This window comes from Bombus flavifrons, chromosome 3 (genome assembly GCF_040668555.2).
Source record: "Bombus flavifrons isolate JBK064 chromosome 3, iyBomFlav1_principal, whole genome shotgun sequence".
In the NCBI taxonomy this organism is placed as follows: domain Eukaryota; kingdom Metazoa; phylum Arthropoda; class Insecta; order Hymenoptera; family Apidae; genus Bombus; species Bombus flavifrons.
In genome coordinates this window covers 1,026,892-1,040,155 of record NC_138444.1, presented here as the reverse complement: position 1 = coordinate 1,040,155, position 13,264 = coordinate 1,026,892, and the positions used below count along the sequence as shown (strand labels likewise).

The 13,264-nt window shown below is 33.0% G+C and overlaps 3 protein-coding genes across 6 annotated transcripts; 1 reads left to right on the top strand and 2 right to left on the bottom strand.

Moving 5' to 3' along the window:
• Atg4b (Autophagy-related 4b) lies at positions 1-5,427 on the top strand. 4 transcript variants are annotated; one of them, XM_069109266.1, is made up of 7 exons: positions 1-362; positions 1,166-1,468; positions 1,805-1,987; positions 2,154-2,501; positions 2,623-2,904; positions 3,007-3,407; positions 3,491-5,423. In XM_069109266.1, the coding sequence occupies exons 2-7, from the start codon at positions 1,405-1,407 to the stop codon at positions 3,674-3,676; spliced, it is 1,464 nt and encodes a 487-aa protein (XP_068965367.1). In that variant the 5' UTR covers positions 1-362; positions 1,166-1,404; the 3' UTR covers positions 3,677-5,423. The 4 variants fall into 4 exon arrangements, with proteins under 4 accessions (XP_068965367.1, XP_068965365.1, XP_068965364.1 ...); XM_069109264.1 differs by lacking the exon at positions 1-362 and adding an exon at positions 518-1,061; XM_069109263.1 differs by lacking the exon at positions 1-362 and having other exon boundaries at positions 518-1,468.
• A 23-nt stretch (positions 5,428-5,450) lies between these two features.
• Ak3 (Adenylate kinase 3) lies at positions 5,451-8,588 on the bottom strand. Its single transcript, XM_069109271.1, has 4 exons — positions 8,202-8,588; positions 7,029-7,148; positions 6,512-6,684; positions 5,451-6,308 (listed from the first exon to the last, which is right to left on the bottom strand). The coding sequence occupies exons 1-4, from the start codon at positions 8,368-8,370 to the stop codon at positions 6,099-6,101; spliced, it is 672 nt and encodes a 223-aa protein (XP_068965372.1). The 5' UTR covers positions 8,371-8,588; the 3' UTR covers positions 5,451-6,098.
• A 195-nt stretch (positions 8,589-8,783) lies between these two features.
• On the bottom strand, positions 8,784-12,705 carry Sps1 (inactive selenide, water dikinase). Its single transcript, XM_069109268.1, has 6 exons — positions 12,080-12,705; positions 11,274-11,378; positions 10,836-11,097; positions 10,571-10,761; positions 10,257-10,501; positions 8,784-9,999 (listed from the first exon to the last, which is right to left on the bottom strand). The coding sequence occupies exons 1-6, from the start codon at positions 12,363-12,365 to the stop codon at positions 9,847-9,849; spliced, it is 1,242 nt and encodes a 413-aa protein (XP_068965369.1). The 5' UTR covers positions 12,366-12,705; the 3' UTR covers positions 8,784-9,846.
• Between the last annotated feature and the right edge of the window lie 559 nt (positions 12,706-13,264).

The following is a 13,264-nucleotide window of genomic DNA, read 5'->3' as shown; positions in this document are numbered from 1 at the left end:
CCCTCGCTCCTCTCGCTTCTCTTTTCCACCTGATTTTCTCTGTATTCCTCTCTGTCGGTCCTTCCTGACAAAAGTGCATTATTACACTGCAATGAAAAGGGATAATGTACCCCGGTTGCGCTCCGTTATTTCTCCATTAATCCTACTCTGCTGGTGGCAGTCGTGGTTTCAACATTTTTTCCCCTTTCTATTTCGGCTGCTAATCAATTAGAATTAAAAAAGTGTGAAAATAACGAGACGAGAGAAATGACGAGGTTCATCGTGTAATAGTGACATTACGATTTTCCCTTTCTGTGTTCTCTTTCTTTCCAACTCGCCAACTCTCCATGATAGTAACATAAAGGAAATTTTAAACGAAAGAGGTAATCTGTTAATTAATCATTTGAATGAGTTGAACAGATCACAGTGGATCTTGCTCGGTTTTTATTCAATAAATGGTCGCCTGTTTAATAGGTAAATTCTGCTGTTGCTGTGGGATTTTTTAAAATCCGGGTAAACACGGTACAACGTTTGTTAGACTCTCGAAAGGAGAATTAATGAAATGGCGATAGGTATTTGCAGTACCGTAATATGAAAATGAATAAACAGAAAACCATGATCCGTTATGATTACCAGTAATATAGCGTATCTATTCTATATACGATAATATGTTATAAACTTATTTTTAAATAATTGTTTTGATATTTTTTTATAACTCATAAAATACCATTGTAGCAATTAATGAAATTTTATTGATAGAAGAAGAATACATATGATAGATACAACTTAATTGTTGTATATTGAAAAGAAAGGAATTATCGATCATATATTCTTACATTATTTACTCAAATAATTAAAGCATCCTCAAGTGTGTGCATTCTTTGATAAGATACATACCACCATTTCGAAATCAGATCTGGGCAACGCAATCCTTGCTTGTCCCTGCATTCTACCGATGCACTCGCATGCACTTTTGTAGTGTTTAATTTTGCCACAATACGGCGCTGGTGAAGTTATCAACGGGCGCTTTGAATTTCACCACGCTCTTTGTAAACACGCGTCCTTGCCTGTCGACGGCTCGAGTGTGTCTTTATACTATTTTTGATCGCTTGCTTTATGATACGCCACTTGTTTCGTTTATTCTCAAGTTGACTACCATCTTTAAGAAAACAAATTATTCTTGTAGAGTATCTTACGGACCTAGTATTTCATTCGAAGGAAATGAAGCGTTAAGTTAACAGTAGGCTGGTAACGAGCTTTGTGTTGAGCTCGGCGTGTGCATCAACCGATGCATAATTGTGTTAAATTCTTCTGTGACAATAGTAACCAGTTCGTACGCAATGCGATAAAACTGTGGTAACCATAATCGTATTCATACAAAAATGTAATCACCTTTCTGTGCCGTACTTAAATGTCTTGAAATACATGCTTTCTAAAATTTACTTGTTGGGCATGAATGGACAGGTGCAATCTTCCAGGGAGAGGTTAGGTAAGTGTCGAATTTAATGCGAGTCAATTACGCATAAAAATTTCCTAGTAATTGATTTCTTCCTTGACTGTTCATAGTTGTGAGCAACGGAGATTTCTGTTTATTAATCATACTTTTTTTATTACTAAAATCTAGATCATGATTCTTAGTGATCCTACTTCATTCTTTTTTCATTCACTAAGCAAACTTTTTCGTATAAAGAAAAAAAGAAAAAAGAAAAGAAAAAAAGAAAAGAAAAAAGAAAAAAAGAAAAGAAAAAAAAAGAAAAAGGTCGTAAAGAAAAAAAGTTTTAGAAATATATGAACCTTTGATTTGTCAAATGTCGCTCATTCTTAGGAGGTTTTACTAACAGTACAATAGGGCTGTTCTCTGGGATTATTGCCACTGACCGTGTTCCAAACATACAACTAGCAGCTACTACAAACAATGAATTACCTATGGATGATTCCAATGTTAGTACAGAAGTTGATAGCAAAGTCAAAACAAAATTATTATCCATGTGGAATAATGTTAAATATGGTTAGTGTGAAACAATTTCATAGTTAGTTAACACATATAATACAGAAAACATGAATGTACATGTTATAGAAAAATTGATTCCTGCGACAATTTTATGTGCCACATTAAATGTGCTAACACATGTGCATATTGCAACAAATGTCATTTAGATTTGATTTCTTTGAAGGCTGGACCATTAAAGTAGTTAAACCAAATTTCTCAAAAGAATCTCCAGTATGCTTACTTGGAAAAATTTATCGCAAAAAGCCGGAAGAATTTTTGGAAAAGGCTTCCGAAGCTGAAAAGACTTTAGACACTGGAAGTGAAATATCTTTAGCTATGGATGCTATTAGTTTTGAAGATGGCATAGAGGAATTTAAGAAGGATTTCACCTCACGTCTTTGGTTAACATATAGAAGGGAATTTCCTATATTGAATGGTTCTACATTTACCACTGACTGTGGTTGGGGATGTATGCTACGTAGTGGTCAAATGATGTTGGCACAGGCATTGGTCTGTCATTTTCTTGGAAGAGGCACTTATCTTCATCATAAATTTTAGTTATAAATTGCAATACAATAATTATTGATTATACATATTATACATATATCATATATATTATACTCTTTTTATAGAATAATTCATTTTCTCTATAGAATGGCGGTGGCAGGTAGATCAACCACTAAAAACAGAACAACAAAAATTGGATGAACATAATCACAGGTTAATAATTAAATCGTTTGGAGATCTACCAGACAGCACATCTCCATTTTCCATACATACACTTGTTTCTTTGGGTGCCCTGTGGGGAAAACGTGCAGGAGATTGGTATGGACCTTCCTCTGTAGCTCATCTTTTAAGCCAAGCAGTAGAACAAGCAGCAGAACGACATCCAGTATTTAGTAACTTGGCTGTTTATGTTGCTCAAGATTGTGCAGGTGATACAACAGCTGAGATACTTTTATTTGAATTGAATAATATTATTTAATAGGAATTTTTCTGTATACTCCAGACACCTAATTTATAATATTTTTTTACAGTTTATCTGCAAGATGTAGAAAATGTATGCCAAATGCCGGATGGCAAGTGGAAATCTCTTATACTTTTTGTACCTTTAAGGCTTGGTGCTGACAAATTGAATCCTGTTTATGCATCTTGTCTAACACATTTACTTACGCTAAATACCTGTATTGGAGTTATCGGTGGCCGACCTCGCCATTCGCTCTATTTTATTGGTTTCCAGGAAGATAAATTAATTAATCTAGACCCACATTATTGTCAAGAAACTGTTGATGTATCAAAAGATAATTTTCCTTTGACGAGTTTTCATTGTACTTCACCGAGAAAAATGTTAATTTCAAAAATGGATCCTAGTTGTTGTGTTGGATTTTATTTTCATAATAAAATGCAATTTACAAACTTTATGGAGATTGCTCCCTCTGTATGTATGGTCATTCTCATGAAGATCATTGTTCTATATTTTAGATAATTCCTAAATCCAATGATATGTTTTTGGTATTACAGTACTTGGTGCCGGAAGATGAGAAAGTCGACTATCCGATGTTTTTATTTTGCGAAGGGAGCGGGAAAGATCTCCAACAAAAAATTGAAATTGCAGAAAACATAATTCCCACTACTACCTCATTTACAAGTAGTGGGGCGTATGATGATGATCTTGACGAGTGCGAAGAATTTGAACTAGTACAGTGAGATATTAATCATAGACATTAAAGAAAAAATATCATGTACTTAAAAAACATTCATGGATAGTTTTTGGAGAAGAATGATAATGTTTGTCATTAATCATAATTCTCTCTTCATTCGTCCATATATGTACAAGGAAGAAATCAATTGACGACTTTAGCAGATGACAACGTTGCATATTAGAAAGTTGAGTATTAATTTCTAAAATGAATTTATGCCGCAAGATGATCTTTAGATCTCAACGTGCTCGTTAAATGACTGACGTGAATTAATATATCAATATTTTCCATTCGCGATAATGCATTTATAGATTCAAATTAGCGTTATCGTTGATACTTTATTTCTGTGATCATAATTTAATGCGGCTTTTTGTATATCGGTTTGTTGATGCACAATTTTTTTTATCTTGTTTATTGATCTCAAAAGTTATTGCTTTTAAATAATTGTTAAGATATTGATTTACTATATGACTTAGAATTGTCATAACCAAGAAGATATTTATTCTTTTTCACGCAATTATCACGTCAAGAACTTGCGTAGATCGTAAGTTGACGATTTTGTTATAAAGAGTACTTTTTATAAAAATTTCTTAATTCCTTACGGAAATGTTCCTGACATAGCTTATTTTGTAACACAGCAATATTAGATTTCTCTTAGATTTTTTGCAAAAGCAACTTGAGTATATTTCGTTGTGTGCTTAAGTCAAAAATGTGTGTGTATGTGTGCAATCATCAGAGCACATTATACATATATTTAACCATATCTACCTGTTATAACATTTAAGCTTCAATTAATTTAAATTCTTTTTCATAACACATCTTTAAGTTATTTATTTATTTAATATGTATTCTAATTTTCGTTTGACGACTATATTGAACTTATACTAAGTTCCCAAAGCGCATCACTATGTTTGACATAACGTTTTATGTTATGAAAGAGAAACATGTAAATAACCCTTTGCATTCAAGAGGTGACTCTCAGTCGCCACGGCGTTCCGTGCTGCAACTCCAGTGGTGAGCGAAAGACGACAGATCCTGTTCATGCTAGATTTCGACATCTCCAATTGATGTGAGTGTAATATTAGTTCGTAAATTGGTTCCCTAGCTCTTTACGTTCTTTGTTAGGAAATGTAAAGTGTTAGACTTTAAAATGGAGATAAAATATTTAATCTCATATTCCCCCGAAATTAGGGTTCTAATAACGTCTCCAACGTTAGTTCGGATTCGAAGATCATGGCGAAAGTATAATAGTTTAAAAACCCTAAAAAGATGGTTTTCGGAAGTGAAATTAGCTCAAATGAAAATGAACTTAATTTTGAACTGTTGAAAAATGAGATCAATTGCATTCAAGAATGCATCTTGGCGAAATCTTTATAAATTATCATACAAAAAAGAGATACGGAAATTAATATTACAAAATCATATTTTCAAAGATGTAAATATAGATAAAGCATTAGAATATAATGTTTTTGTAAGTTAATTTGTATATAAAATCATTTTACGCTAGCTGTAAGACACGCGTCACGTATACGCTAAATTATCCGGATTAGCTGCTACGCCCGACCGAAAAAGTCCTCAAGTGCAAAGGGTTAACAAGCATATATAACATTAAGCTATTGTTATCATGAAAAAAAATGAGTTAATATTCGAATGAAAAGAAAATGTGAGCATGATATATAAGGTATATTATACTCATATTAATTAAGGTCTGTACACAACTAAAAGTTATTAAAATTCTTATATCGGTACAGTTAAAAATAAATATGAAAAAATGATAAAAATCATGTTCCAAAGTTTATTTCCTGTTTTGCTAATACATCTTAAAATTACAATATAAACATAATATATATCATACCTTAATACACTTACATCATACGAGCCTGAATAAATTCTACCAATTTAGAATAAGTCTTTAGCTTCTTTGATTCCTTTATATTACAATATCAATAATGTTTTACAATTGATATTTATAAAGCATGGTAAGTGGACTTAAATATAAACCATTACATTTACAATTGCTTGTTCCATTCGTGACTTTTATTAAAATATTTGATATTGTTGTCGTAAATACTTTTAGAAAATTTAACGTGTCGATGTAAAGAAAATATTTAAATATAAAGATCAAATTGAACATGTATAAAACAAGTAAAAATTAACAAGTTTTGTACTATGATCATGCAAAATATTTAAATGATCTACGTCAATTGTTAAATATATATATATATATATAGTATATGTAAGTTACAGAAAAATATATCATAGATTTTTTCCACAATTTGTATTCATTAATCAATCCATTAATATTTGTGCGTATGTAAATTGATACCTTACAGCACATATGGAAGCATATGTTCACTATTAATTTAAACGATTTGCACTAATTCGTTATTTGTTCTGTTAAAATACTAATATGCTCTAGCAAATTAAAACTATGATAAGTATTTTGTAAGGGATTGCTTTACAAGTGGCCATAACTCATCAGTAGTGTTACCTCGAAAAGTACTCAATAATCCTAAATTATCATAAAATTTTAAGATAGGCTCAGTTGCATCTGAATATCTCTTCAGCCTTTCTTGTACAATTTCAATCTTATCATCGTCCCTTTTACTTAAGGGTTCACCGGTCACGTCATCTTTACCCTGTTGAAAACCAAATTAATATTAGTCATTCGAAGGAAATATATAGTTGAGAATGATCGAAAGTCTCAAAAATATAAAAAATCGCGTAAAAAAAACTTCATCGGTTACTAAATCGAAGGGAAGGTAATCTAATTATTAAGTTTTATTAGACATGTTACTAATGATACATTTGGATACAAATCGAAGTTTCTGTTCCAACTTACCGGTACTTTAGGACTGTTGAACCCGATGTTATATACTCTTCCACTGGGCAAATGAATCCACCTGTTTTTCACGCGGTCTAATATCACCTTGATGGGAACATCAAGGTAGAGGACTAGATTCACTGGATGTATTTTTTGCAGTTTCTCCGCTTGCGTTAAGGTTCTTGGAAATCCTGTAGCAATGCCAAGTACTTATTTCGAATTTAGTTACCCGCCACCGTAATACATTGTATGTTCAACGTCAGGATTGGACATTAACTGATAAAAGTAATCATCGCAAAAGTAATTAATTTAATAATTAAATAACGAATTTAATATTTGATCTAATTGATAGTTAAATAACTAACTGCAACTATACATTGTTAAACGAAGATATTTAAATAATTTAATAATTCATTCGTTAGTCACAAAAGGCAATAAAATATCTCAACTCTAATAATCAGTTATTAATTGTATTAAATATTGCCCAACGCTGAAGTGACATTTTTAAGATTTCAATTTCCGTTGAATTACTCACCGTCTAGCAACCAATTCTGATCACCAACCGAATCGATTTCTTTGTTTATCATTGATATCATTACATCATCAGGAACGAATTTACCGGATAACACGTAACTCGAAACTGCTTTGCCCAATTCTATATAATTAAAATGATTACATACGTATTATTTATTAACGTAACGATTACATATATTTATCGTTTCATACTAAGCATTGTTATTTTTCTGTTAATTAATCATACGGCGGACTTTGAGACGGACGATAATTGTATCAATGAGAGATCATATTTATCCCGAGAATATTGTTTAAATTCGTATATATATCAAAGAGTTTGGTATTTTGTCATTGTTTGAATAAATAACCCGACAGAATGATACTGGATACATATATAAAAGCATAAAGTATACTCTAATCGCATCCGTAATTAGCTATTTCCAGAGTGCGTATTCTTCTAAGCAATTTGTTACAAACTATACAAAATTTTGGTAATTTACTTTGCTGATTTTTAATTAAATGTGTAAAATAGTCTGTATAGTAGTTTTTTATAGGATTAGAGATTAGAGATTAATTCATAAAAGTAACAAGAAATACCTAATAAGCTAATACAGATAGATTCTATAACATGAATCTACGTATATCAGCTTGATTATATGTACAGAATCACGAAGGCAATTTATACTTGCGCTAGATTAATTTCCTGTATTTGTATCAATAACTTATTAAATTATGCGTACAGTTTGAAACAATAAAATATCAACAGAGATTTACATTATCTAGCAAGAAATAATGTTGCAATATAATTCTGAGCACGAGTCCAGATGTTTGAGTATTTAGAAATAAACAGTACGGTTTTCATTCAATTATTCTCGCGTAAATTTAGTTCTCAATGAACGTAATACGATGCTATTACGTGAAATCGTTAAACAAAACTTAACAAGAGCAATCTTAATTTGCTTAGGAAATATCGAAGAAATAAGCGCTTTTCTAATAAGCGTGTTTCATGAAATAAAACATGTCAAAGACAATTTTTGAGCTCAAAGCATCTATGTACACACATATATATCATGAATATACACATACATAAAATTTAAAAATGTTCTTGACAAATTTATTTTAGAAAACAAACGCAAAAGTTTTATTATTGGTATAATTGAACGATACAACAAAAAATTTATAGTTTGAAACGTACCGGTGTTACTATTCATATGAAGTCGTAATTTATCACCGCTCGATATGTGAGTCATCTTAAAATGTTTGACAATTCGAGTTGACATAGTTCCTTTACCAGAAGCAGGGGCACCTAGTATTACGGCCCTGAAGGCCGTAGCCTTGGAACACCACGTGGATAGCGTTACCATTAAATCGTTACTTTAAAGAAACACCAAAATAAAAAAATTGGTCAACTTTTTATGTTGAACACTTGAACTTCAAGTTGCTCTATACTATTACTTCTGACAATTCACGCGAGAATGTTATGGTAACTATAATTCTTTGAAATATAACACGTTACTCTATAACAGTGACCTGTAAACCACGATGGCGACCAGTTGTCGAACTGTTAGATAACTGATTAACCAATGAATGAAAACATCTAGTTTTTTCTGCTTTGATCGGTGGCTGTACTGAAGGACGCATCTAAGTACATGACATCCTTTATCTACTAGAATATCAATCTTGCTGTGTACTTTGCCATATTAAGTTGCGACGTTAAATGGTTCTTTTATTTTTAATATATAAGGATTCTTAAAAATTTAATGATAATAATACATCATTTTTATTGACAAAGTAGCACTTTATTCATATGAAAAAGTAATACAACATTAGGGCCTGTGCTCGATTTCTTATTTCTTTTTATAATTATTTTCAAAAGCGTATGTAACGAGAAAACTAGAGAAGGCCTTCTTTTCGTTTGGACAACTTACACATTCTATGTAACAATAGGTCAAAATTACAAATTGTGGGAATCTCGTTGGCCTTAAAAGCCTGTCATTGTGTACTACGGGTTAATAATGTCCTTGTTTACAACGTTGCATCTATATAACTATGTTTTCAATGTTTCCTTTTTCAATTCTATTAAATCCGTAAGTCGAAGTAATGTACAATATATCGTTAAAACCATTTTTTCTTTTTTGCAATATTGTATACCCTTTTAAAATATATTTATAAATCTCCATAATCACGAGCTATCATTTATGTGTACCTTAACGTCCTTTATTAACACTAAGCACCCAAATGTCACTCAACATATTGCAAGTTTGATCAAATGCAATTGAAGCTTGCCCCGAGCCTACTGCTACTAGGGTACGTACGTATGTAGTACATATTAAGTCTTAAATCTTAAAAAAAATATATACTCAAATTTCATTTCTTTCGTTACTTCATTGCTTCCTCAAATTTGTTTTTTGTATTGAATTCTTTCCAATAAGGATTCATAACTGTCAGGAAGACTATTATGAACATTTTACAGTTTTATGATGAAATATTTTCAGCTTTCAACAAAAATTAAAAACGAGAAAAAAAGAAACGTGTTACTCCTAAGTTAAAACTTGAGACTGAACTTTAATAAAGATAACACGTAAATATAAGTTTATATTATTGTATCTCATTCTTTTAACCCGTGGGACAAAATGGGACGATCACTGTATATAATCAAATTTTTACTCCATAAAAATATTGAAAATTCGTTACTTCACCGTAATAATGGTGCACATATAAGTGCTTTGAATCTCGTACAGTAGTGTTGATTTATGTAAATGCGTGTTTTCTGTGTTGCGTGTAGTTTCTCCTAAATACATGAAAGTAAATAAAAAAGTTTCGCCAACATCTGTGATCCTTTACCAAAGCTCCCCATCTTTTTCTTTAGCTGGCACTTCTATTACTCGTGGTTTGTCGATTATTCTGGCCGTGCGATTCCCTTTCTCTACGATACCAATGATCCACGCTTGGTATCCTTCCTGCTTTTCGATATCTTTACAATATGCAGCAGCCTAAGAATATGTATATGAATGAATTTATATATATATGAATATGACCAATAAGAAGCATTTCGTTAATAACTTCCATATTAACGGAAAAAAAATAATTGTAAGAGAGTCGACAGCACCAAGATGACTACAATAGCAAATCGGCATGGAAATCTCTATTTCTTTTCCTGCTGTTCTTTAGAGTATTTAATGACGAATAATATACTCTACTGTATTAGCAGGATTTGAGTAAAATACTTAAAGAACAAAAGATTTCAAACCTGTTCTCTAGGTAGGCAAATAAGTAATCCACCGCTGGTTTCCGCCGAGTGACCTTGAAGGAGTTGAAACATGTTACCGCATGCTTTTGCTACAGCTGCCATTTTTGCGATTACGGGCAAATTATGAATAACAAAAGAGACTTCATTCTTCTGGTGTTTGGCCAAATTTTGTGCGTGTCCCAAAAGGCCGAAACCCGTAACATCTGTTGCTCCGTGTGCATTATATTTATGCATTAATCTAGCCGCTGGAAAATAAAAAAGTCAATTACTGTTGTTGTATTAATAAAAATATCAAACTACCATTTAACACATACCTATTCTGTTAAGCCTGGCCATACTATCCATTGCTCTCTGATAAGCTTTCCTTACATCATCTTCACTAACCACAAGTTTAATTCTGTTCCAGCGATCTGGTTGATCTAACCATTGGTGAGCATTAACAGCGACTTGAGTTCCAAGTGGCTTTGTCAAAACAAGAACATCACCCACAACGGCATTGTCTGGTCTGTGATATAAACAATCATCATTAAGGAAGGAATGGTACAATCATATGTTATTCATTCATTCATTGGTACATACACAATGTATTCGTTTGGTTGACAAACAGTAGAAGCAACACCACCTATTGTACACCAAGGATTAACAACTGTTTGACCTCCTGTTACTGTTGTACCAGCTTCCAGAGCAGAATCTTTGAATCCTCTCATGATCAAGGGTACAACAACGTCCCTTTCCTTCTCAGTCATTTTTGTACTGACTCCCAACAACATTAGCATATTGTCACATTCAGTAACACCCATGGCATACAGATCACTGATAACATTTGCACATGCAATTTTACCTGGAAAAATACTCCAATACAAGTGGTTAAACAGCATGCCATAAAACAAATTTTATCCGTAATAAAGAAACTGTGTATTTTATTACTATAATTGATGGATTCAATGAATATAATATAGAAAATGTAACTATTAAAATTGTATGACAATTAAAATATCATAGTGTTGTGTATCTTACCCATCATGTAAGGATCATCAACTAATGGATAGAAGAAGTCTGTAGTTTGTACCAAACTAAGCCCTCCATGCCTCAGTGGAGTTACGGAGGAATCCATGCCAATGCCTGAAATGCAAAATATAAATGTTTAATGTTTATCTATTTTCAAAAAGACAAGAAAAAAAATAATATTTCAAAGTTTTTTTTACATGATTTCTTTTTAATAGATGTATTTTAATTAAATTATAAAATAACATTATCGAAAAAATATATATTATTTGCATATTAGTTATTCCGATATTATATACATATTTTGTATATATTATTTAAGTACAAGTTGAGAACACTCGCATTTCCGGTGGCGTGGGAGAAATCAGGCGGGAGACGATAACATGGCTGCTAACACGATAGGGATGCCTATTGCGATATTTGCGCCCTAGGTATTTCCAATAAAATTTGTTATTTACAGCTAAAATTCCCACAGCGAGTAACAAATCTCTAGTTACTATATTACATGAATAAAATATGGTATTTAAATATTAACATACAGCACCATCAGATATGGAAAATTTTCGTCGGGAAAAATTTCTTTAATTAACAAATTGTAATTTCTACATCTTCTCTTTAATAAAAACAATTGCCAAAAAAAATATAAAAATTGGAAAGGGCAATTTAATCGTAGAAACGTTCGGACAAATATTTGTATGAACATAACCAATAAAAGTTAGGAAAAAATAAAATTATTATAAAATGTCTACATAAAATCAAACATGTCGACATGCGTAATATCCTCTTGTACACGCGCGCAATAAAATCAAGCTACTTACCGATGCGTGGAATGGCCATGTGCATAAAATGGGCATGTTCATGATCTTGTGCGCTACCATCGTCGGCCTGTAGTCCCTCGAGGAGTTTCCCAAGAACCTCCTGAGGGACTTTACACCCTCATCCTTTTAGGTCGGCGAACCGCGTAAGGTGGAAGGTCGCGTCGAGATCATGTGCCACAGGGTCAAACGGCCTACGCAAAGCTAAGGCGTTTGGATTTCCACCGAGCTCTAGCTGGGCTACGGACAGGGCGTCTTGAGCAACCGGGGTTCCCTGTAGTTCCGCCATTTTGCTAAAACTAAAACTAACGACGAACCGGGTACGCGACGCGTTTCGCGGCCCTGGCACAACGATTCTCTTTCCAGCGGCTTCTCCTCCGTTCTGATTCTTGTTGCGCTATGTATCTACAAGTAGGTTCTCACGCTTGCCAGCTGCGCTCTCTGTACTTACGATACGCAGCTACAAATCCACGAACGCCGCCGACAGACAGTCACTGGCTTCGTAGCCCTTACTCTACTCGAGTAACACGAACTCGTTGCAAACGAGAATTATACTTTGCACCGGCGTCGACTAACCGGGATCGTACGTGCTAACAAAATGGACGCGCCTCCAGCTTTTACAGAATCGGAAGAACGCGCAAGGCTACCAAGAGCCCCCCCCCCAATGTCCTTACCGTGATATTGCTTTATTCTGATAGGCCTTTTCGAATTGACGCATGCGCGTTTCTCGTCCAGCCTCCAGGTACGTCCGTATAACAACGATTCGCCCGTATCGGTCGTACGCGAAGCTGAATTTTGTTGTGTCACGAATTGACGCGACAAGTGTGCCTTTGTGACGTGTATATACTTTGCTCTTGATAAGTTCAAGCAACGACAAACTAATTATTTTTATGTATGTTACATCATAATTATTGAATAATTGGGAGAAGATTTGGTTGTTTGAATAGATGCGTAGTTTTATAAACGGTGATCGGCAAATGTTTCTCGTAAAAAGATATTCAAATTTAAGTGCTACTAAGATGTATATTCTGCTTATTTGTCGATTGATAATAACACATTTTTCTATTCAAATTAGTATACATATTTATATTCCGTTATAACTGATCTTGAATCGATTGGTTGAAATATCCTACACTTTTTTGGTAAAAACATTCAATAGTAAAAATTCTGATATACGCCAATGAAAGT